Below are 24248 nucleotides of genomic sequence, written 5' to 3'. Positions count from 1 at the left end.
TCACTTGCTGCATGGCTGCACTCAGGTTCTAATCTGGGATCTTGAGTTGATTTGTCATTTGGTGGATGCAGCAATGTGCTATATCAGCGCATGCTCCTAACCTCTCTCTCTCTCTATTAAATAATCTACAAGACTGTATGTTAAAACTCCATGCATATATAATATATGCACACGTTTTGGGTGTGTGTGTGTGTGTGTTTTAATTGTGACAATAATGTGCTACTTTGGGAGCAGAGGAAAACCACAAACCAATCAGCTATACATAAGAGGCAAAAATTCATCTAAACCTCAGTTTACATAAAAAGCAATTATTTTTAAAATTAAAATTATTCTTTCAGATGCCCTTCATGTTTTAGGAAATGTGTCCAACTTTTTTCAGATTATTTTCATAGAACTGGAGTAATTTTTGTGATAAATACATAATATTAAAAGTGACTTTGCCGTTGTCCAATCATTGATGTACTTTTAATGGTACCTAAATGATAGAAAAATAACAGCCAAGTAGGTCTATGTATGCATGTAGAAGAGCAAAAATATATTTTATAGCAATGGGATTGATTAAAATGAGTTAATTACCTTTTACTGCCAACTGTGGATTAAAATGGTGATTGAATCTATAGTTTTGCCAATAGTAAAGTCCAGAGAAAACTTAATTAAAGCGTCAATGGATGATGCTTGACTCATATTTCAACTTAATTACTTTAAGCTTTAACATCTATTAAACTAACTCTTCATACTTTTAAATGCACAGTAGATATCCTCCAGTTACTAACTATATATATATATATATATATATATATATATATATATATATATATATATATATATATATATATATATATATATATATATATATATATATATATATATATATATATATATATATATATTTATATTTTATATAATCTTTAAGCACTTCACTGCACTTCCTTCTTAAACAGTCTGAGTTCTTCAAAGAATTATTGCCTTGTGTGAGAGAATAACTCTGCTGTTCACTCTCTTGCAGTTCCGCTCTCTCCATCTCTTCTCCCCTTCCAGCTCTCTTTCTCTTAAAAATAAAATGTGTATGTGTGTTGCTATTATTCATCGCTTTGCCCCCTGCTCTACTTTTCGAGTTGCTCTCCTTAGATATTACATGACAGCTCCACCGGCTTCTCAATATTTATATTCTTCACCACCTAGGTTTCTGTCACCATCCTCAAGAGTAACTGGGGCAAATACAGTATGCAAGAAAAATAAATCTCTGTACACTTGGCAATTCTTTACAAGATTTCACCCCTTCTCATAAATCCCGGGCGCTTCCTGAGGAGCTAAGGCTACAGTTAATGAGGCTGCGGTACAAACAGCAGCATAAAACTATCACTACCTCTGCTTTGATCCTATATATTTAGCTTTAATAAAAAACCCTTTAAAACCAGGAAGGTCAACAAACCACAGTAATGTGATAAAATCAAATGTTTCATTTTATCAGAAGAAACAGTAGGCTTGTACAAACTGAAACCAAGCAGATTTGTTTCATTTATATATTCTAAACATATCTACAATTATCTGTAATCTTAAGAAATAGGCTAATGTAATAAAAATCAAGCACATTTAGTTAAAACTTTATCTTTTTGCTATAAAAAAATCTTTAGAAACTTTTAAAATCAACAGAGCCACTTTTAATCAAGTTCCTGTCAGAAATGCAAGTGGAGAGATATACTGTAATGTAAATGTTCTGAATTATCCCATAGCATTGGCTTAAATAATAATTAGTGTTAGGAGTAATGAACTCCACTCTACACCACAGTCTTGAAGTCAAAAGAAACAGCACAAATTGTCACAATTTTTTTTTTTTTTTCATTTGTGCAAAAACTAAAAGTGTGCACATTAATGTTTTTTGACATGCTGGTTGGTCACAGGACCGTTGAACATCAGATTACTTAAGTGGGCAAATAAATGGGGTTGCAGGGTGCACAACCCCTCCAAAGCTTTTTAGTAAAGAATGCTAGAATTCTAAGAAGCTACAAAAAGGAGGACGTGAAGTGTGTGAAAGAAAAAGAAGTGGGATCAAAGACAGAATTAGGTGAAAACTGTCTCTCTGTTGTTTCAGTGACTTCTCCTGTGGCTCTCTTAACATGAGGAATTGAAAGGGACCACAGCAGAGAAAGGCTTCCTTCTAAACTTAGCAAGGCTAATCTTTATTGCATTGTTTATTGCCTGTCACTATATCTTCCTTTTATAACATAACATTTTATATATGGTATCAAACAGTTGAATATATATTGTGGGGGACTGCCGGCTTCTCATGCCGGTCCTCACCCCCAGGCCGCCAGGAGGAGCCCTCCTGACAGCAGGATAGTGCCCTGAGGTCCAGCAGGGCCTCATGGACTTTGTAGTGTTTATACACAGCCCTGCTGGATACCTTGGGGGCCACCAGGTGTCGCTGTGGGGGGGCTTATGGGCTCTTTTGTGCCTTATGACCCAGGGGTACGTCACGGTCATGTGACAGGAAGGAACAACGTGCTCCCGGGTTGAAGTAAAAGACTGATTGCCCTGACCCGGAAGGAAAAAGGAACTGTGGACTGTTGGGACCGAAACACCTCCGGGTCAGGGGCTATAAAAGGGCGGTGCCTCACTCCAGACAATGAGCTGAGCTGGGAGGTAGAGGAGCAAGTGTCTGGGCGAGGAGGAGAGTTTATTGTTGGAGAGAATAGTGTTTTGAATGAGTAGTGTGGAGGGTGCTTTGTGCACATTGTTGTTAAAAAAAAATAAAGAGTCTTGGACTTTTACCTGGTGTCTGGAGTTGTACCTGAGGGTTCAAGGGAGCACTAGCGCCCCCTACTGCCACAATATATATATATATATATATATATATATATATATATATATATATACATACATATATATATACATACATATATATATACATACATATATATATACATTAATACATATACATATATATCTATATATATTTATATATATATATATACATATATACACTAGAGGGTTTCGCCCCTTTCTCGATTCGCTCGCAAACCCCCTGGCCTGCACTACACGCCAGCCACTTCGCGCCTCTGCCACTCGTGTATGTGGATTTCACTTTCACCAAACAACAAATCTTTTAATTCTCGCGGATAGGCCCCTTCATTGGGAAGAAACACTATCTTTCCCTGATGGCAACATGATTTAGACAATCTACAAGTCAATGACTTAATGTTTAAAGCCAAACAATACCTACATACTTCTGTCATATCACCTATGTCCATATATTCAGTCTCTTTTCACTGTTCCGTTATTTAACCGAGCAATAATTTCTGTTTGTTAGTGCTGATGTGACCTCTACTATAAGCTTTTTGAGACTTTTGAATTTTAATACTTTCATAATCCCTAACCTACTCTGCATGTGTATCACTCCATATATATATATATATATATATATATATATATATATATATATATACAGTATTCCCTCGCTATATCGCACTTCGACTTTCGCGGCTTCACTCAATCGCGGATTTTAAATGTAAGCATATCTAAATATATATCACGGATTTTTCGCTGGTTCGCGGATTTCTGCGGACAATGGGTCTTTTAATTTATGGTACATGCTTCCTCAGTTTGTTTGCCCAGTTGATTTCATACAAGGGACGCTATTGGCGGATGGCTTAGAAGCTACCCAATCAAAGCATGTATTACATATTAACTAAAACTCCTCAATGCTATAAGATATGCTTCTCGCGCGGTGCTTGATTGTTTGTTTGTCCCTCTCTGCCTCTCTCTCACCCTCTCTGACATTCTCTGCGCCTGACGGAGGGAGTGTGAGCAGAGGTGCTGTTTGCACAGAAGCTGTTTGCCTAGTGGATATGGACGCACCTCTAAGAAACGCCGCTTTATCTCGGTGCTTCCAAAAGCACACTTATTGATTTTTTGATTGTTTGCTTTAATCTCGTGCTCTCTCTCTCTCTGACGTTCTCTGCGCCTGACGGAGGAGATGTGAGCAGAGGGGCTGTTTGCTTAGAAGATACTGACGCTCCTCTAAAAAATGCGGCTTTATTGCGGTGCTTCAAACTTAAAAGCACACGTATAGATTTTTTGATTGTTTGCTTTTCTTTGCGAGCGCTCTCTCTCTCTCTCTGAAATTCTCTGCTCCTGAAGAGAAGATATATTTGCATTCTTTTAATTGTGAGAAAGAACTGTCATCTCTGTCTTGTCATGGATCACAGTTTAAACTTTTGACTAAAGGGTGTTATTTCATGTCTAGAGGGCTCTAATAATGTTAACAGTGTGGGAGCGATTATAAGGGCTTAAAATATATAAAAATAACTATACAAACATATGGTTTCTACTTCACGGATTTTCATCTATCGAGGAGGGATTACTGCATATATACACACACATACATATATGATTAAATATAGATTATATATACTATCTATCTATCTATCTATCTATCTATCTATCTATCTATCTATCTATCTATCTATTAGATATATATAAATGGACTCCAAATGGCCACAGTTGACATGATTTAGTGAGTAATAAAAAGACTTTTAACAAATTCCAAAAATGGTTACTCGACAGAGATTCAGTGCATCTGCCATATCTGACAGTGGTATTGTGGTATAGCGGGTCCACAGCTCACTGAGCAAAGACCATTCATTTTTAAATAAATAATCCCCGCTCTTGCGGCAGGCATAGCGAGAGGGCGTTGAGCCATGACGAGCCGCGGGAGCTCGGGGTGTGGGCGTTTCTCACCGAGTGCACAGGTGAGGAACTGCCCACATCAGTGATTGCTCCCGTGGCTAATACGTTACAGCTGTCATGGTCCCTCTTCATTTTAAAAGAAGCGCGAGTCGGTCAGGAGAGAAATTAAAGAAAAAGGGGGAGGAAAAAGAACGAAGGAGAAGGAAGAGAACGGAGGTTATAGGGAAGGAGGAAGCAGGCGGCGACGCCGAGGCAGCTGAAGGCCGCCTGGGTGTTTGGCCAACGCCTGGGAGAAGTGGTTGTGGTCGCCCCCGCAGAAGATTGTTTTATAGGGCGGGAGTGACTGGAAAGGTGCAGGACTCTCCACGGGAGTTAGTGGGAATCGGGACTTGGGATGCGGTGTCCCTAACGTGAGAGCCTTGGCCGTTAAGGGATTCCCAAGTCGCTGTCTAGAGGAGCCAACCGGAGCCAAGGACCGGTGAGGCAACTGACAGCAGCAGTAGCAGTAGTAGGAAGAAGGTCAGCTGCAGAGTGAGCGTCACCCTTGTTGCCGGCCCTGATGGGTGAAGCAAGAGGGACGCTAGTTTTAAATGAAGGCAACGGGTTTGTCAGTTGTTTGTTTTTAAAGACAGCTTCCTGATCATTTTACCTCTCGTTTAAAAGGATTGCTTTTCTTATTGATTTTAACCTCCACATTTTCATTTTATGGATTATTTACTGAAGAACTTTGGAACTGCACTTTATTTATTGAACACTGTTTTGTTGGATTTTAAATAAAAGCACTGTTTCACTTTCAACCATCCCCTTGCTCAGATGTTTATTGCCTCCACTGACTAGCTCAATCGGTAACATTACCGACGGTGTTGTGTTGAAGGGCTCCCGAACAGCAATGGGAGTGTGGAGCCAGAACCCACATCGTCACAGGTATGACTAGAACTTGATGGGCTTTACTGCAAAAATGAATTAGCCACGCTCATGCAAGGCTACAAGCTTTACTGGATAGAAAACACCATTAACATTGAAGTCTGATGTCAGGTACATAAGCAAGTTCATAATAAAGCGTTATGAAACAACCAACCATACAGTCACCATATAAGCCCCTCAGCCCTTGAAACAAGCACCCCAACTGTACAGCCTACAGTATAGTTATACTATTAGTATGTGATGATTAAGCTGGCAATAAAACTCCTCAAGAAAGAAACACAGCTGATGGAACAACATTACAGAAAAATCATAGCATCTAACACAGCTTGTGAAAATTGGCCTCTCCCAGGGATATTAAACCTTACCTCGATATAGTAGTTCTGTGCAATCAATCTTGCCTACACAGTCAGCAAACATTTTAGTAGATCTTCCAAAGAAGATGCAAATTATTCATGAAACCTCACTTTTCCTCAGGTGCTGTGTTTGTAACTGAATCCACAGGTTAATGAGGTCTTTTGACCTGGGCTCACAAGAAAGGGAAAGTACCACTTCAGAGTGGGAGGAGAACAGATACCATCCATAACAGAGTGGTCAGTGAAGAGCTTGCGCAAGGCGTTTAACTGTAGTCTAAAAGACACAGAAGATGCAAGCAACAAGCTAAAGGGATGGCAGAAGGCCGTGGATAGGTCTAGACTTCCCAGAAATTTAAGACCTGGATCTACCAGCATGGGATCCTACCAAGAATTCTTTGACCCTTGTTGATCTACGAGATACCTGTCGCAGTAGTGGATACTTTTGAGCAACTGGTCAGCAGCCATCTTTGGAGGTGGTTAGGTCTGCCATGCAGCTTCAGCAGCAGTGCATTGTAAGGCAACAGCAATAAACTAACACTCCCATTTAGCTCAGTGAAGGAGGAGTTTATGGTCACTAGAACGAGAGAGCACCTTCAGTATACTGAGTCAGGTGATCCAAAGGTGGTCAGAGCAGGGATCACAGGGAGGATTGGGAAGGCAGCCAAAGCTGTGAGACAAGCAGAGGCCCGACCTCAAAACAGCTCATCTTGGTTGAGGTTACTGTTCCATGGGAGAAGAGGATGGAGGAGGCCCAAGACAGGAAGAAGGCAAAATACTAGGAGATGGTTGAGATCTTGTCGGCGGCAAAGGTGGAGAAAGGTGATTACCTGTAGAGGTGGGCTGCAGGGGGTTTACAGGACAATCCCTGTGGAAGGTCTACAGAATCCATGGCATCATCAGGGAAAACACCATCAGAAATAACTTAGTGGTTGCAGAGATAGCGTCTGGATGACTCTGGCTGAAGAAAGCCACTTGGACACAGGCTGAGGCCTGATCAACCCCTCAGTTGGATCGCCTGGAAGAGGGCGTATGACAGTTCGAAAGAACCAAAACACCCAATGACACCAGGTTCTATCAATGATGATGTGTCCAAATACATGCATCAAATGATGTATCATGTAACTTTTCCATCATATAGAAAGTTTGTCATTTGTATATCAAACTGCAAGTAAGAGCTGCCATCGTTCCTAATTGTAGGAGAGTCAAATCAGCTAAGAATAACTCTTTATTTATTACTACTAGTTTTAGAGGGTAATGTTTACATGAACTCTAACATTGCAGATTGCAACCAGGTTTAATAAGATGGGTTATTGGAGATTTATTTTCTATATTTAAACTTCTAAAGAACTAAACTTCAACACTATCCTAGCAAATGCATAAGACCATTTTCAAATGTCATTAATTACAACATTCTTTTTATTTCAAAGGATAAACGATGACTGTACTGTTTTTTCCAAGAACAGCTCCTTTAATATGACACTTAAATACAGTATAATCTATGATGCTACTTATGTACTATTCTACATTTGCTTTATATCCAAGAGGCATTGGCTATCAGGGAAATAAACAAATGATTAAAATTGTTTAAATGCACTTTCAGGTAAATCGATAAAAATAGCATTACACACGGCTTCAGTACTCCACCTGGAGGTCTCTGCAAAATTGTACTTTGTTTTTTTTCTTACGCTGAAGGTGTGGGGATTAATGTCAGCAATCTAAATGAAGATGTGCAGTCCTCAGGCAGATCAATAATTTTCTAGTTAAAAAATATGCCCTAGTTGGCATGTTAGTATCAGCCACAAGACTGCCAATAAAGTTAAAGCAAGTCATTAATAGTAATCAACCATACAGAAACTAGCTCTTCACAACATATATGTTTAAATGCAATCTTCTGTCAAATGAAATGAAATGAGAAAACAATTTTAAAACATGAAGGGAGAGAAAGACAGATGTTAATAATCTAATCTCTGGTCATGCCAGTGCAGATTTACTTTGTGTTAAAACTGGTATTTTCAAAACTAGGCCCCTTAAAGTTGAAGTCAATGCGATGTTATGTATTACAGTAAGAAAAGAGAGATGTGACCAGGAGGTGAGAAAGGACGGAGTGTGGAGATAAAGGACATAGTTTACATGTTCATTTGTGCAGACAGAGAATGTTAATCTGGAAAGTATTGGCTTGAAGTTATAAAAATATATATTACATACAGTATATGCTTGGCTGCACTTAATATGCTAAAAGTTTTTATTTTTTATGCCAGTCAACTCATTACTAGTAGACAACACACAGTTTGTTACCTTATTGTTTTGCTTACTAAGTAGGCATCATCAATATCACACATGCACAAAAAATACTGACCAAATACATACAATCTACTATATAATAAAACACTAAGTTCTCTGTGTCCAGTCCCACTGAGCAATCCGATTAGTCAGTTTGGCCTTGGTGACGTGACGATAGAAGAAGAGTAAGTGTGAGAAGCATGAGCAGGAGAAAACGCATATAAAGATGGCTGACAGAGTCGTCTGCAAAAACAGTAAGTATAAAACTGGACAGGAGGCGAGAAAGAAGCCTCAAAAATAATGACAGAGTATGAGACGCAGGCTTTACAGAAACATGCTTTGGAGATGAAGTGGCAGTGGAGAAGTGTTTACACATACACAAATAGAGAGGAAAGATGCTGAAGGTACATGTAGGGCAAGAGATAGCAAATATTTTTTTAAATTATTCTATTACCTGTCTTTGAAAGGTACCATGGCTAGTGGCTAATAACTCAGGAATGGTGTCCTTAGGTTTGTGACCGTATAAACTAAGCTACATAGAGTATAGCATTTTAATATTTCTGATACCTCGACATTTGCAATGTCTGCTTTGTTTCAGAATGCACCATTTGCTGTCGTCATTTATACCTAAGCATTAGCAGGCCACTAATATAAGTATTTTTGTTTACTTTATAGAGAGTAATTAGTGGCACATATAGAGAGAAATACTATACAGCTAAAAACTCTTATTCTTTGATACATCCCAATCATTGCATACTTACTTAACTGTACTTATAACAGCTGAATTTATATGATAATTTATTATAACTAGGGGGCTCTTCTCCATGCTCGCTTTGCTTGCCAACCCTCGGGGGCAAGCGCTAGGCATCCGCTATCTCGCAGTCGAACCGCTGGAAGGGCATCAAGGTGCTCCTCCCTTAGAGAAAGTGATTTTATTTAAAGAGATGGTAAATAGAAGAGTATGTGGGGCACAAGAGGAAGACAGTTTGGTCCTTAGTTAATCAGTTACTTGAGTATTTCACTACAACTGTGTGTTTTAATTACCAATGAACAATAAAATGTAGTGAAAAGTAAAAGTAGAATTGAAAAAGTAAAATGTATTAAAACGTAATAAAAAAAGTAAATTACATTAAAAACAATACTGTATTATGAATTACGTTATCATCTAAATTAGATTCTATAAACGTTGCCTTTTTGCATTTCTGTTTGGATATTGTTTAGGATATTTTTCTCTTTTTCGTTTATTGGACAATTCTCTTTGTTCTTGATTTTTATTATGTGCAGCTCTTATTTGTTCATTTTCTCTTTTTTTTGACGTTCATTATCAGCTCTTGTTGCTCTTTTACTATCACGATCTAAAAAATCGACATTCTTGAACTGATAATTTGCTTTTCTGCTTTGCCATCATAACTGACTGCATTGAAGGGTGAGTTAACACAGAGTATCACGGTGTGATACAGAGAGAGGATGTGTGCACTAGAAATAATGATTGGGCGAATGGTGTGGAGGGGAGTGGTCAAGGCTGAATAACACGGACACAACAGAAAAGGTTTTTTTTAATATAATAGAGAGAAAATGAATAATTAAGGTATAATGGCAGGAACATTAAAACAACCAAGATGTCCTATATTGAAACATGACAATACAGTATCTACTAGATATTTAAAATCTTCTAAACTCTTGCTTATTACTCTGATCACCTAAAAACATGCATAACTGTTATTTCATTCTTCCCACCCTTGCTACTGTAAGGTATACAATGGTAACAAATCTAAATCGGAAAGACTAGGCTGCCCTTATCCTTTGAAGTTTTCCTGGATCTGACTATGGGTCTTGTACTTGTTCCTCATACCTGGTACCCTCATTTGGGAAATATCCAGTGGGGCCTTCTCACTTCAAACTATATCTGTTACCCTGGAGTTAATTTAATCTAATAATATATATTTTTTTACATTAATCAGTACTTTAGGTGCTCTTTCACATTCAAGGAAAGGTATATTTTATTTTATAATAAACTTTCATAAATTGATTTTATGTACCAACCCTCCCAACTCAGATCATTTTCAAATTTTGGAATATGATGCCAATGTATTTGAGATTGAGTGCCTTTTAACAATAGAAAACACAGCAATACCAAAAATAACTGATTCATTAGATGTTCAGTATTTCACCATTCACCTTTTAATATAATCCCTGTCGGATTTGTCTAACTGAACACTACACTTTCCACCCTCCTTCACTGCTCCATTTACTTAATTTTGGTATGCTTTTCCCAGATAATATTTTCCATAACTGTGTTTATGCAGAGCATGCTTATTAAAAACTACATGCATATGGCACATTTTTGCATTAAAAACTGGTTAGGTGTCAAATAACATGGGAAAAATACTTAAGGACTGAGTAGTTTCATCTTTTTATAATTTAATGACAAAAATATAATGAAATATATCAAGGTTCTGTAGTGTTAAAGCAATGTCATGCAGTGGCTGGTAGGATGCAGTATTTATGGCCAGTGAGTCCATAGACCCTTATGTACTGTACATACAATAAAATTGACAGCTCTAATGTATATTAAATCATTCGATATGTTTATCTAAAAAGCCATATTCAGCCATATACTCTACAAATGTTTATGAAATGGTGCCTATTAAAGCTTCAGTGATGCCAACCAACTTAACAGCCTTTATTTGAATTTTAAGGGGAATTAAGAGATTCCAAAGGAAAAACTCACATAAAACTGAGTGGATCTACTAACTCATTACAGAAGGCACTCTTAATCAAATAACACCTTCTGTCCCATGATACAACCCAGTTTCATTTACAGTTAACTCTCAATGTTTTCTTTCTACTAATAACAGACTACGAAAACTTGCACTCGCAGCCAGAAAATGGTTAAACAGCAAGGCAGGTGACATGAAGCATATCCTGTCTGCTGAGGAAATAAAATGTTATCGATGTGGTACTGGAATATAGTGATGGTGAGAGAAGAAGGAACATCAATGATTTTGTCCTAGCAATATCATTTCTACCATTAGGCTTGACAAAAATATTGGAGATTTAAATGGATGTGAAATCAAACTCTGGCATGACCAACTCACTAAAGACGTGAAATACAAAGAGAATAATGATAGATAAAGACACGTTTGTCTTAAATGTGAAACTACACACTGTTGTCGGTTCTGTAATTATCTAAGACACATTTGTAGACTTTGATAGTTTTTGAATTGTGATCATTTTTCAGTGTGCAGTGTCTGTTTAAAAATGATTGTTATAAACATGATTAATTAAAATATTTTATATAAATGTACTTTTTAAAAGCATTTATTTTCAGCAATTTGGAAGTCCTTAGAAGTTGACATTTAATTTTATTTGTAATGAAAACAAAAACAGTAGATATAAATAATTGGGTTTTGCACATGTGGCAATATGACTGAGAATGTTGTGTTGTTATCAACACATGGCATCATAAAGAATAATTAATTATTTGCAATTTTCTTTTCACAAAATGGAATTTTTCTTCTGTAAAAATAATGTGAATTAGTTGTTTTTTACATATTATATTAATGAACACAGGTCAATGCTTCATGTAATTTTAAATTACAAGGCCCTGGCCAAACCTGCCTGCAAGTTTCTACTAGGTTTATAAAGGTCATAGATTTTACATTCATAATTAGTAAAATGATTGTGTGCTCACTCTGAAAAGAGAACTAATAGGAAATGAATTTAATAAGAAATCCAAATATATTGAACACTCTTTGGAGATTGGACCAGTGAGTGAGACCAGAAATTCATTAAGCAAAACTTGCTTAGGATCTCAGTCATGTTAACCTGCGACACATTTTATGATGTTTTATTAGCATTAGTACTTTAATATTTTCAAATAATTTGTTGCTACGCAACATCAGAATTTTCATATGACTGCTTTTTCATGCCGTGTGAAAAAAAAAATGTTTAGCTAATAATCATCAAAACAATAAAATTGCTTTGAACCTTTTTAATGAGATTTTAATGATACTTTTTGTCCTTTTTGCCGTTGGCTAGAAACTTTTTTATTGTCTAGGTTAGTAAAATAAAACAAATAAAAGCAGGATTCAACATGTTTTTCCTAATGATTAATCACCCTGCTGAGCATACATAAAAATAACATTATTTGATATTCATAAAAAAAGGTTAGTGAGGGATGAGATACATATGTAGGTATTATATAAAAAATTAAAAATGCATAAACATATGAAAAATAGATTTTTCTCACCCCCTTCTATGTAGTTTAAATCATTTACCTCATGGCGGTTGATTGTATGTTATCCAGTTTTCTTTGCAATTAAAGCCAACACCTCATTTAAATTATAAAAAGAAATGCAAATGTCATACAAACCACTTTATGAAAATGCTTAAACCATTTATAAAGAAACTTCATAAATTAGACAATCAAAATGAATAAAGTATGGTTAACCAAAATATTTTACAACTAATGGACCCAAATAAGTACTGCTTTCTATTTCAAATCAAATTTTCTAAATGGTGTTTCTAATACATACATTTTTTTCTAATGCATATATTTTAGCAGATATGCTGATGAAAGTTTTCAAAGCTCAACTAACAACTCATAATTAGATTCCTACAAGTCTTTGTGGAGACAAGTGCTTCCTGGCCCAAGTCTTCAGTACACTTACTTTAATTTCCACCAGAGTCTTCAAATACTAATTCACTATTTAACTGACAGAATTCTGATGGATTAATTTTATTAATCCCTTTGAGAATTACAAAGATCTGGACAAGATGACCACATAAGCTAAGACTAAAGATCACCTCAGCCTGTCAGAGTAGGACATAACCGTTAGTCTTAGGATGCCTGTGCGTACTCTTCTCTGCACATCTTCTAGTGCTGCTATTTCTGTTTTACAAAATGGCTAACCAGACCTGTACAAAACACTACAGATATAGTCTAGCAAGTTAATTAAACATTCTGAACATAAGATCCCCAATTTGTATTTTATAAAATAACCTGGCAGATTTTTGCCTTTTAAATTGCTTCTGCACATTTACACCTCTAAATCATTGTCATGTTTGTTAGTGTTAGTGTTGCTCTTTGCTTTTTTCTGTGTGTATTACTTTACACTTTTGTAAATTAAACTTTATTTTCCACATACTATATTTTGCCAGTTTTGAAGATTATTCAACCCTTTTTAAATATTTTTGCTGCCTCCTCGGTATCTATCATCCCTCCAATTCTAGTGACTTCTAGTTTCAAAAAACACTATTCTAGTTATGCAGTATAATCTTTTTCTTTTGTACCACATGTTTGGTAGTATTTTATTTTCATGTAAGTAATCTCCTAATTTATTTACGATGTACACGTTCTCCTCATGTCTCCTGGGTTTCCTGCCACGACCAGATGAGGGTTGAGAAAATGGATGGATATAGTTTTCATGGTTTTTCACAGGATAGAAGTAAGGCATATTAATGTGTATTTAGTACAAGCCAACTATATATAGTTTTAAAATTAACAGTGATTGTATGAATTCTTAAGGTTATGTCTCCAATGCTGAAAACAGTGTTTCCACTTTAGCTATAATAATCTTGAATGCTTTGTTAAGGGCATTATGCTCATTATACAAGGTGCTAAAGTATACAAAGTCAAGAGTGACTAATTGGTAAAACAGGTTTGCATGCACTTTTCTTTGAGTCAGCAAAAAAAAAAAAAAATCAAAACCCGTCATAATTTCTTCTTATTGTAATATTTGCTTCATTGATAGAATGTGTAAAAGACATCTTACCATTGTCTGTTGCAATGAAAACAGCACTGTAAGTATTGTCAAGAACAAAGGGGGATTCTCGGTCCAGAATTGCTGTGGTGTTTACTGTTCCTTTTACAGGGTGAACGCTGAGCCAGCCTGCTGGATCCTTAAGCATTGCAAACCTGCATATATAAAAAAACAATAGTTGTAAATGTAACAATTTGCATTCATTTAATGTACTGTATAATGAAGATCTACTTCACAGAATAGTATGTTATCTTTCACTGAGTGGGCTACTGTGAGTTTTAACTTGTCAGTTAAATCAACTGTACCATAACTGAGGAATATAATCAAACTGAAACTGACTATAGAACAGCAGTAGATGAAGAACTAAGGCCTGCATCCACTATCGGCTTATCTACATTATGTAGGTCCTGTGTCCCTCCCATTCATGGGGCAGCTCTCCTGATTCCCCAGTGAAAAACATTCCCTCTCATATTCTCAATAACAAAGCTCATCTTCTATAATAGTCTGTCCAGGGTAACTCCAGTCTGTAAGCAGGCAATGTTATTACCTGTGAAATTACAACTGTGTGATGAAAATGTCAGCTAAAACCATTCAAGTGTTAATCAATTCACCACACTTCAGAAAAAAAAATGTCCATGAGATGGCATAGCTAAACAAAAACCTTTTTGTTTCATGGTCAAGACCACTAGATAATATCTTTGACTCCCATAAGCAGACACTGTTCTCTTTTGTAGGTGTCTATGCACCAAAAAGAGACAAGAACTAAATAACAAAATGAGACGTTATTGAGATGTTTTACATTAGAAAGTAATACTAGTTTGGAAGTAAAAATATATAAAAATGGAGTCTAACTTTTGGTCCTTGTTTAATATAACACTTATAAATAGTGTTTATAAAGTAGATATGTTGCTGTGTTACTGAACCGTATTCCTGATACATTTGCCAAAGTGAAAAACAAAGACTAACCGTGTAGGCTGCCATCCAGTGGAAATGAGATTTAAAAACCCCTTTCATCCTTCAGCAAGTGCTGCCTGTTTCAACAATAACTGCACACCTGGCTTAAACCTCTATTAAATAACTAAGCACCAGTTAAACCAGTTTAGCAACTGTCAGTTTAAACATGTGCACAGCTCACTAAAGGGCCCCCCATGGACAGATCATAGAGGAGGTGGACACTGTGCATAGCTCACAGTATTATATCTTTTCTTACCCGTACAATGCATATAATGTTTACTTAATTCCATAGGGTATGTAAACGAATGTCAATGATGTATGTAATAAATTAAAGCAAAAATTAAACCATGATTCAGTGTCTATTGCTTTTAATCTAAACCCGCCAAAACTTTGTAACAGTATGAGATTATCGATCAAAGCATTACATTCAAATCTGACTGAAGCTCACATTTTTACAGGACGTGTTACAGGTGAAATTATATTTTTTTAACTACAATTCCATTTACTCTTAATAATTATCTGTTTGAATTCAAATAAATACACTTTCCTCTTAAATTGTGTCATCACCAAAAACCTAGTCTTAAGAAAAAGCAAGAATTGATCTGCAGCAGGAATGTTTTACTCCTGTGCAATTGTATGTAGCATATTCAAGAATAAGGAGCTCCAGTGAACTAATAACATTAGGCCCAGGAGATAAGGGCGTAACTAAATGGTACTAAATACAAAAAATGTTTAATTAAATTTACTGAATTGTTGTACTTATACTAATTTTGTTTGATAGTACATAATCATTTTTTACCTTATCCTCTTGCTCACCAGGGCAGTGATGCATAATGTGGCTGGTGTACCTACACATAAAATATAAATAAAATTCCTGCAACTTTCTTACATAATTATTACATCATGGTTGTATGCTGATAACAGTGCTTTAGTGTATCATGGCATTGTGTTACTATTTACTGCCATATTTTAGCTCAATTTGAAAATGTGCAAAGAGTTCTAGTAAAATGAAATGAGGGAACAAAATGAATATTATTGAATTCTAATTTTCGATTTGCATGTCCTTTTATGGAGTGAGTATTCCCACCCACACTTTTCAGCTCCTCCTGAGGAATTTATGAGAATGCAGTCCTTCCCAGACTAATTGTATCATTCCCCGGTGTGTCCTCCCATTAGGCCATGTCCAGCAGAGTTCCTGTGGAGGCTTCCTTATAAGATGTTAAAATTGGCTCCTGTCAACCCAGAGCATTAGTGCTTGTGCTCCAAAATCCTCCCAAATGTTCACGAAGTAAAGGAGCATTGTACAATCTGAACTCTCTTTCATTCTGTTATTAGTCCCAGTTGAGGAATGGAATACAGACCTTAAAGCATGATTTTTATACAAAATCTTTGCAGTGTATTGGTGAATCTCACAGTTTCTTCAAACTTCACTCATGATCAAGGAGTAACTGAATCAACAGAGAAGCCAGTCCTAAACTGAATATGCTAACAGCTTCAGGAGCACCATGATGTACTGCCCATGAAATCCTTGAGCAGGAAGAGCAAATGTGAACATCTCGCTTGCAGTATGACACTCACCTTAAGCACTTTCAGCTTAATGAGTACTATATTTTAATTCCTGCACTATAGCAGCAAACCATATACCCCATATTCTTGATGCACAGTGTTTGATTCCTAAAGTATAAAAGTGAACCGTATACTCCATATCTTTTGAAATTTCAACAAGCATATAAAAACCTATTAAAAACCTGATTCTGGGTTATAAAAATGTTCAGACATCACTGGAAGGCTCCAACCACACCTTAAATTTAATAAGTGACAAGGACTTGGCCCAGTGTTCTATCACCAGGACAGAATCCACATCAACCTGAACTTTGACCACTTGCCAGAGACTCCTTTTTAGCAAACCAACAGCATAGGTTTTCTGGGGAGACCAAGTATGATTGTTCCCTCCATAACTACAGTACTCTCTCTCTGGTTACCTTTTTTTAAAATGGGACCACCATTATCTTAATTTGTCAGCCCATGCAAAACTAATCATGAAGTTAACTATGACACCATAACAACAACATACAGCAACAACATTTCCACTGAGATATTATCCCTCTTCCTTAACCTTCTGGACTCTTCTTGTTTTTCTTGTTAGAAAGTGACTCCGTAGCTTTCCTTTGAAAAAAATATAGATTTGTGAAAAGGGGTTTAAAGCATGTAAACCAAAAAGATGTCAGTGCAGTCTCATTTGCCATGTGACTCAGAGCAAGTTAACCTTTTAATGCTCCAAACGTAACAATAACAAAACAACTGTATTTTGCCCTTTTGATTGATAAGGTATAGAGATTACTATATCAATTAAATCAAATATACACATTACACAGCATATTATAGAGAAAATAAACAATGATCATACTCTGTACTTTGCTACTACGATCTATTAAATGTTTTTAATTAAAAGTATATTTATATATCTCGTAGTCAGAAAGCTGAAATATACTGTCGATTCACCTGCAGATGAGTTGTTATTTCTGAACCAATGATCCATATAGTAAGCTGGATATGGAATGCAACAACATTCTTAAAGTGCTTGGATTATGGATTAATTTTTGGAATGGTACACCTTCTTTGTAGAGACTGTAAAAGCTCCCTATGCTGCATATGTTTCCTCTCCCAATCTAAACATACTGTATACTGTTAGTTTGATAAGCACCACCAAAAACACCAAATAATGGTGAGATTATGCACTGAGTATAGTCTGCAATGCATTGACATCACATCCCGGTCTGCTTTCTGCCTTACAACTATTGCTGTATAAATAGTATACAGTAAATAGGCTCTGCCCACCCGTGACCCTGCACTGCATATTGCTATCATTTAGAAAATGACAGGAAGCTGCACTGGATAGGTTTTTGTCTCCTGGGCTTAGAATTTACTATGTGTGCATAGAGTTTGAAAAAAAAATATATAATTTTTTGAGTAAATGCCAACCATGTTCCAAAACATTCTAATACACATTGCCTGATTAGAAACACTGTCATTTTTCTTTTCATTATGGCTTACTTAACAATTTTCCTTATTAAATAGATTGCATCTAATCCATAACAAGTTCATTCAGTCTGGTAACAGCCCACTGTTCTACAATCACTCAACAAAGAACTGTTTGTCATGTTGGACTCACATTTATTGAGTTTTCTATATATGCTATGGCCTTGAAGACACATTTCCCAGACAAGATGCTTTTCCTATAGTTTCTTCTTTTATAATGATGACCTTTGCAGTTACAGGTGGGTATAGCAGCGAGGGGGCTGTTCAATATATTATCTTCACATGCTGCCTAAGTCTGACAGGCTCCTGAACTGAATGATTTATAGTGCACCAAAGAAAACTGAGGGGATTTTGATCCGTGAAAAAGGAGTGAATAAAAAGCACAATAAAAATAAGTCATAATTTAAATTTCCTGCTCTAGTTTGCTCTTGTCCGTTCTCTCTCGATTTCTAGTACTTGACATGTTTTGCTAGAAACCACAGGCGACATTATCTATCTTATTAAGTCAAAAATATATGCATAGCTACCTTCATGACAGAATGATGGAATCTCTTTTTAAATAGACATGCACATCAGCTCATCCATATCTGGGGCAGAAAGAAATGCACTTTCTAAAGGCAAATGCTAGAGAGAAAGGAATTATTTTAAAAGAATAGCTGGCCTAAAAAATACAAGAAACACTGTAACCCCCAGAGGAGGTATTTTGTCTTTAAAGGCATATGGCTAAAAGAGCAGAGAATACTATTTTATCACCATGCCAGACACCTGTTATTTCTTTAATAATAAAAACATCCACCTGCTTTTACTGTAGTGTTGTTCAAAGTGGACTACTTCAGATTGCTGTAAAAAAGGCAAATGCAAAATCTTCAGAATATATAATTAAGCCAAAAAATGCTTTACACTGTTACAGTACAAGATAGAAAAGGGGAGGCTCCAGCATGGTTGTATTCCTTATGAAATAAAAAGAAAGAACTCCTGGGCAACAAAAAGATCAGGAGAACTAGACCTAGGTTCAAATGGCACTTCCCCGTGCTTAGTATGTTAGGAGAGCATAAGAAAAACTGTGCAGGAATGTGTCCAAGATCGCAGTAGTAATGCAGGTTTAGCTGTAGGATCACACACGATTATACCTCTCGTCTGATATATTGGGAATATTTAGCTAACACTTCAATTATGTTCTTCCCTAGGCCCTTGGATAGACACACCATTTGCATCTAATTGTGATAGATGGAGACAAAGTTCTCACTTAACTTGCGCCCCTGATAAAAAAAAAAAAAAAATACACAACCTAATATCCCTCACCAGAAAAATAACTTCCTTAAGACATCCTGCTCCATTATGCAGATAGCATATAGTGGCACAATTATTGCAATTATTGTTTACTGTAGAAATGTACAGTTTAACATTCTTCTCCAGATTAGGGTGGGGTGGGAAATGATGGTCCTGGAAGGGACAGTGGTTTCAGATTTTCATTCCAATCTATTTCTTATTTTCAGCCATCTCAGACAATAATGTGAACTTCAGAAAGTGCTTCCTGCTGCTATGTTGCCTAATCACAGGTGCCTTTAAATTTTGTAACTTTCTTGCATAAATTTACTTGCTTGTCAAGTTCTTTGTTTTTTAGTGCAAAGTATCTTCTTCTCCAAAAAGCGATTAATAGTTTCAAAAAACAAAGTAGTCCAAAACTATTGATCAAAAATAGTGCCTATTTTAACCTATTGATGACTACACATGTACAGTAAGTTCCTGCTTTTTATAAAACATTAAAAATAATAAGAGAGATCAGCGAGAGATCAGTTGAGGCATTGTGGATATCTTGTCCTCTTCAGGCCAAGTTGCTGATTGTCCAAGAAGATAAATATTTACTGAAAGCTGGGATAATTTCAGAAACAGCAGAATAACAAACCAAGAGAAGGAGCAGAATTTCTAAATAAATAGAAAATTCCATAAAATAAAGGAAATGGCTTATAGTTAAGAAATTAGCTGGAAAAACTTTCTAACAAACCTTGTGGAGTACTTGGCTAACCATTTGCAAAATCTGCCCTTTTGTGAAACTGGTCATAAAATTAAAAAGTACCTCTCAATTTATTTTGCCTTAACAAATATTGTGCAAATTAAAATGTATTCATTAATCAGTGAGGCCAAATAATCAAATTTATGGTTGCAGTGGCTGCAGCCTATCCTTGAAAGTATTGGGCTCAAGTCAGGACCCAATGCTGGAAAGGGCACTAGTCGTTCACAGACCACACTGACACGTATGGGGTCAATTTGCCTGTCTTTGGAACTTGTAGAAAACTGAGGCATCTGGGAAAACATGCTCAAACACTCAAATAGAGAACAAGACTCATGACCACATGAATATCAATTATAAATTGATAATAACTGCAACAACGTATGTGAATTAATGACAATTTTAGTATGATATTAAAAAAATAAGCAGACCTTTGCTTTATTTACTAAGTCTAACATTATGTAGTGAATGATTATTATATAGTGGGTTGGCACCCTGCCCGGGATTGGTTCCTGCCTTGTGCCCTGTGTTGGCTGGGATTGGCTCCAGCAGACCCCCGTGACCCTGTGTTCGGATTCAGCGGGTTGGAAAATGGATGGATGATTATTATATCAACTAAAATTGGCATGGTCCCCATTTTGTCCTTAGCCTGAAATTGGTGAGCCATGGCCTAAAAGCGCAGAATGGTGCTCATTGTTATTTGCTGTTGGATTTGGCGTTCTTTGTATTTCTTTGCATAATTTGATGCAAAAATCATTGGAACGGATGATATCAGTAACAATTTCAGTAATGATGATATTTGTATCCATTGCTATTATTATTAACTCTTTTAGGGCTGAATATTTTTCCAAAAACTCATGTTTTTCTAAAAGGGACATAAATCAATGGTTTAACACATCAATCAACAAAAAACATTTATTTTTGACAAATGTAACTATCTTGCATGTGTATGACCCTGCATACTGTGCGATTTCACATACATATCATATACGTATTACACAGTAAAATCCTGCAAAGTATAACACTCAAAACAGCCAATTGCATGCATTGCTACATTGCACCAGCTACAACATGAGTTGCTCTAGTGCCTCCTTTTCAATGGTCTGTTGCTGCACACAACACAGTCAGGTTTGTACTTTTTGTCCTTGTATATTGCAGGAAAGCGGTGCTCAGTCAGCCTGTCTGGCACTGCTCTTTGTGATGGCCTTCCTCACTTTGCCAAAGGCACTGCAACATACTCTGCCAGCAAGCCATCAACCACCTTCTTTCAGAAATCTGCTGCAGTCATGGTGTTGACACTGTTTGCCCACTTGAACAATATATAGCCATTTGTCAGTGCAACCTCACGCATGCGATGGCACACAGGTGCGTCAGATGTGCAAATGCACTCAGCTGGCAGCCAATCACCTGGGGTGGCTTTGACTGGGGTTAGATCAGCTGATGCCAGCTCCTCACTCTCCTGCTCAATTTTCCGATCACTTTCAAGAAAATCCAAGTCTGAAAAGTCAGAGTCCTACTCAGCGATAATGCGCAAAAACATCGTTTGCCGAGTATTTTGCTTTCTGCACTTGCTTCGCTCCCTCATAAGATGTCGATGCCATCTTGCCTTTGTTTACATTTCATACCTCATGCACACGCAGGAATTAGATGCTGTGTCAACAAGTCTAACATTCCTCCAACCAAAGAGGGCATACCTTTAATGTAACAGTGCGTTTTGTCGCATTTTACAGTTGATTATCGCCCTCTACCTCTGGATGTTGAATTTTGTCAACATGAGCCCTCAACCTCTCCTGTTGACTAAAATCGACAATTGCCCTAAAAGAGTTAAGTTCAATGTGTACCAATGTTGCTGCAAATACAGTGGTGGTTAAAATAACATTTTCCATCTCACCTCAAATGTGCATGACTAGAATGCTATCTGGCAGCAGCATTAAGAAGAATTCACTGTTATCTTAATGGAACTATCCCAACACTTTTCTTGAAATGTAGCATGTTTGAAAACTACACTCCAATGCCCTTTTGATAGAAAAAAATTGCTCAGAGGCAAAAGAAATTTAAGAATTGTATTTTGGGTGTACAGAAAAGGTATCCCCTCTGTTACAAGCACAAGCTGTGTTGGCATCCACCAAGTGGATCTAAACGTTTGGACAGAAGTTTTGTATGGTGGCAGCACTTTTCCCATGTGTTAATCGAAATACATGTAAAAATCACAATAGAATAGTTTTATGTTCAAACTTGTGGCAGTACACTTTGGCATCCGTTACCATTTCTTATTCTGTCTGAACTGCATGCACATGATCTTCAGGTACCTGTCAACCTGCTTTAAACAGAGTTTTATACATGTGATGGTTTTACTGGTATAATTCTCCGTCACAGGATATATGCCTCATAAAGTGGACGCTCAATGTACAGTAGGTAATTTTTACATATGAAAAAATAACACATTGGAAAAAAATATATAATAATAAATAAATAATGGCTTTAGATTTAGGAGGTACTGTATGTTTTTATGAATTTAGTCTAACAAACCTAATGGTATGTGGCAGCCAACTCAACTTTTACTGTAGGAAATAGCATTTCTTGTTGTTGCACTGCAGCAGAAAGAAATTTAAGCATATTTATTTTGGCCTTGGTTATTTAACTGTGGATTCACAGCGGAACAAATATGATTGTTCATGGTCTCTTATATTTCCTCTATTTTCAACCAGCAAGTCTAGCTTTCGTCATTCACAGACCCAGTTTAGTTCTGCCATGCTACCCTCTCTGCTTTGATAGCTGCCTGCTTTTAGAAAAGTATTCTGGAAATCTCGAGATAGGTTTTGTTCAGATTTGATCTGATTTAATTGCTGACACATGTTTATTTTTTCCCACCTGTAAAAGGTACAGCAGAGTGTATAATTCTCACATGCATTAAAAGGTGAAGTCCTTGTGTTCTAAGTGTAAGTGTGTGTGAGCGATTTTAGTCAGCTACCTCTTTTAAGGGCAGCTCTGTGCTATTAAATTATCTTGTGTTATATAAATGTAAGTGCATTGCTATACACAGACTCTGTAAATTCCTTTCTTAATATGAAGAATAATTTGGATAATGATGGGAGATGAGCAAATGTTGATGTGCATTAGTGACCATATAGCATAAACATGTATGGCAGGACATAAATCGAAAAAGGCAGAGATGAATCTGAATATTAATATCAGTGCATAAAAGGTTGAAAGGCTGCAAATCCCTACCACAGAATTCTTTGTTTTCATTAATAATCTTGAAACTACTACTATCATTCAGAGCAGCTGCTGATATCTATCATGTGGAATACACACATTAGCTGTAGGTTAGCTAAGCTAATTTTGATGAATGGGAAGTAGCTAAAGAATATTATTTGGTCCATGCATCTGCAATAAAACATGATGAAGAATAACTCCAGCGAAAAGACATGAAAACCATGTTTGTGTCTTTTCTTCATCTTTGAACAATTTATACAGTTACCAGGGACATTTGAATTAGATGCAATTTATAGAGATATTTGCAATATAGTGTCCGTTTTAAGCTGACAATCTGATTAAAGAATGCCAAGATGTTTTTTCTTTGTCATTCTGAAAACCAGGATTCATACTGAAGGTTGAAGGGCTGTTGACTTTAAGCAGGAGAAATCATTTTAGCCAGAGAACAATATGCTGTGTGATCCCCAGAGACTTACGGCTGCATTCATGTGGCCAGCAGACTAAAAGGGGGTCTGACAGGCAATTCATTGAACAGCATTATACTTCGGGTCGATTCTATGGTAAGTCTTTCAAATTATGTCAGCTTATGTACTTTGATAGGTACTAAATATGACCTACATGATGCCTACAGAAGGCTCATTGTTCAGAATCATTCATCAAATGCACTGTTCATTTTCAAACCTTTAAGATGTGAACAGAAGTTCACTATGGTATGTGATTGCATTAGCAAATTTTTGGCTGTATTATCTGATCAGTTTGTCTCCTTCAATGTACACAATACAGTATTTAAATTCAATCAGAGATTTCACAGCCAATATAATCTTTTCTCAAAATGACTACCTGAGTTTATGTTTTGTGGCGATTCGCTGGGGCCATGACCCGGCTGGGACGCCTAGAGCGACCGGAAGGTGGCACATATGTCCTCCAGGCAACAAGGGGGCAACCGCCCTGGAACAGAGCAGGACCACAGGAGAGGAACAAGGAGGCTTACGCCTATTTTAACCTGTGGCCACCGCC

The 24248-nt window shown here is 36.7% G+C and overlaps 1 protein-coding gene across 1 annotated transcript in view; it reads right to left on the bottom strand.

Annotated features, from left to right (window-relative positions):
• The window catches only part of cdh13 (cadherin 13, H-cadherin (heart)), a 1331220-nt gene that overhangs the window by 111074 nt on the left and 1195898 nt on the right, over nt 1–24248 (bottom strand). Inside the window, exon 11 of the mRNA XM_039763495.1 lies at nt 14024–14166. Within this exon, the coding sequence (XP_039619429.1) occupies nt 14024–14166 (143 nt within the window). The remainder of the gene's footprint in view (nt 1–14023; nt 14167–24248) is intronic.

This window comes from Polypterus senegalus, chromosome 9, assembly GCF_016835505.1.
Source record: "Polypterus senegalus isolate Bchr_013 chromosome 9, ASM1683550v1, whole genome shotgun sequence".
Taxonomy (NCBI): domain Eukaryota; kingdom Metazoa; phylum Chordata; class Cladistia; order Polypteriformes; family Polypteridae; genus Polypterus; species Polypterus senegalus.
Note: the sequence above shows the minus strand (reverse complement) of the source record. Positions and strands in the feature narration are given on the sequence as shown.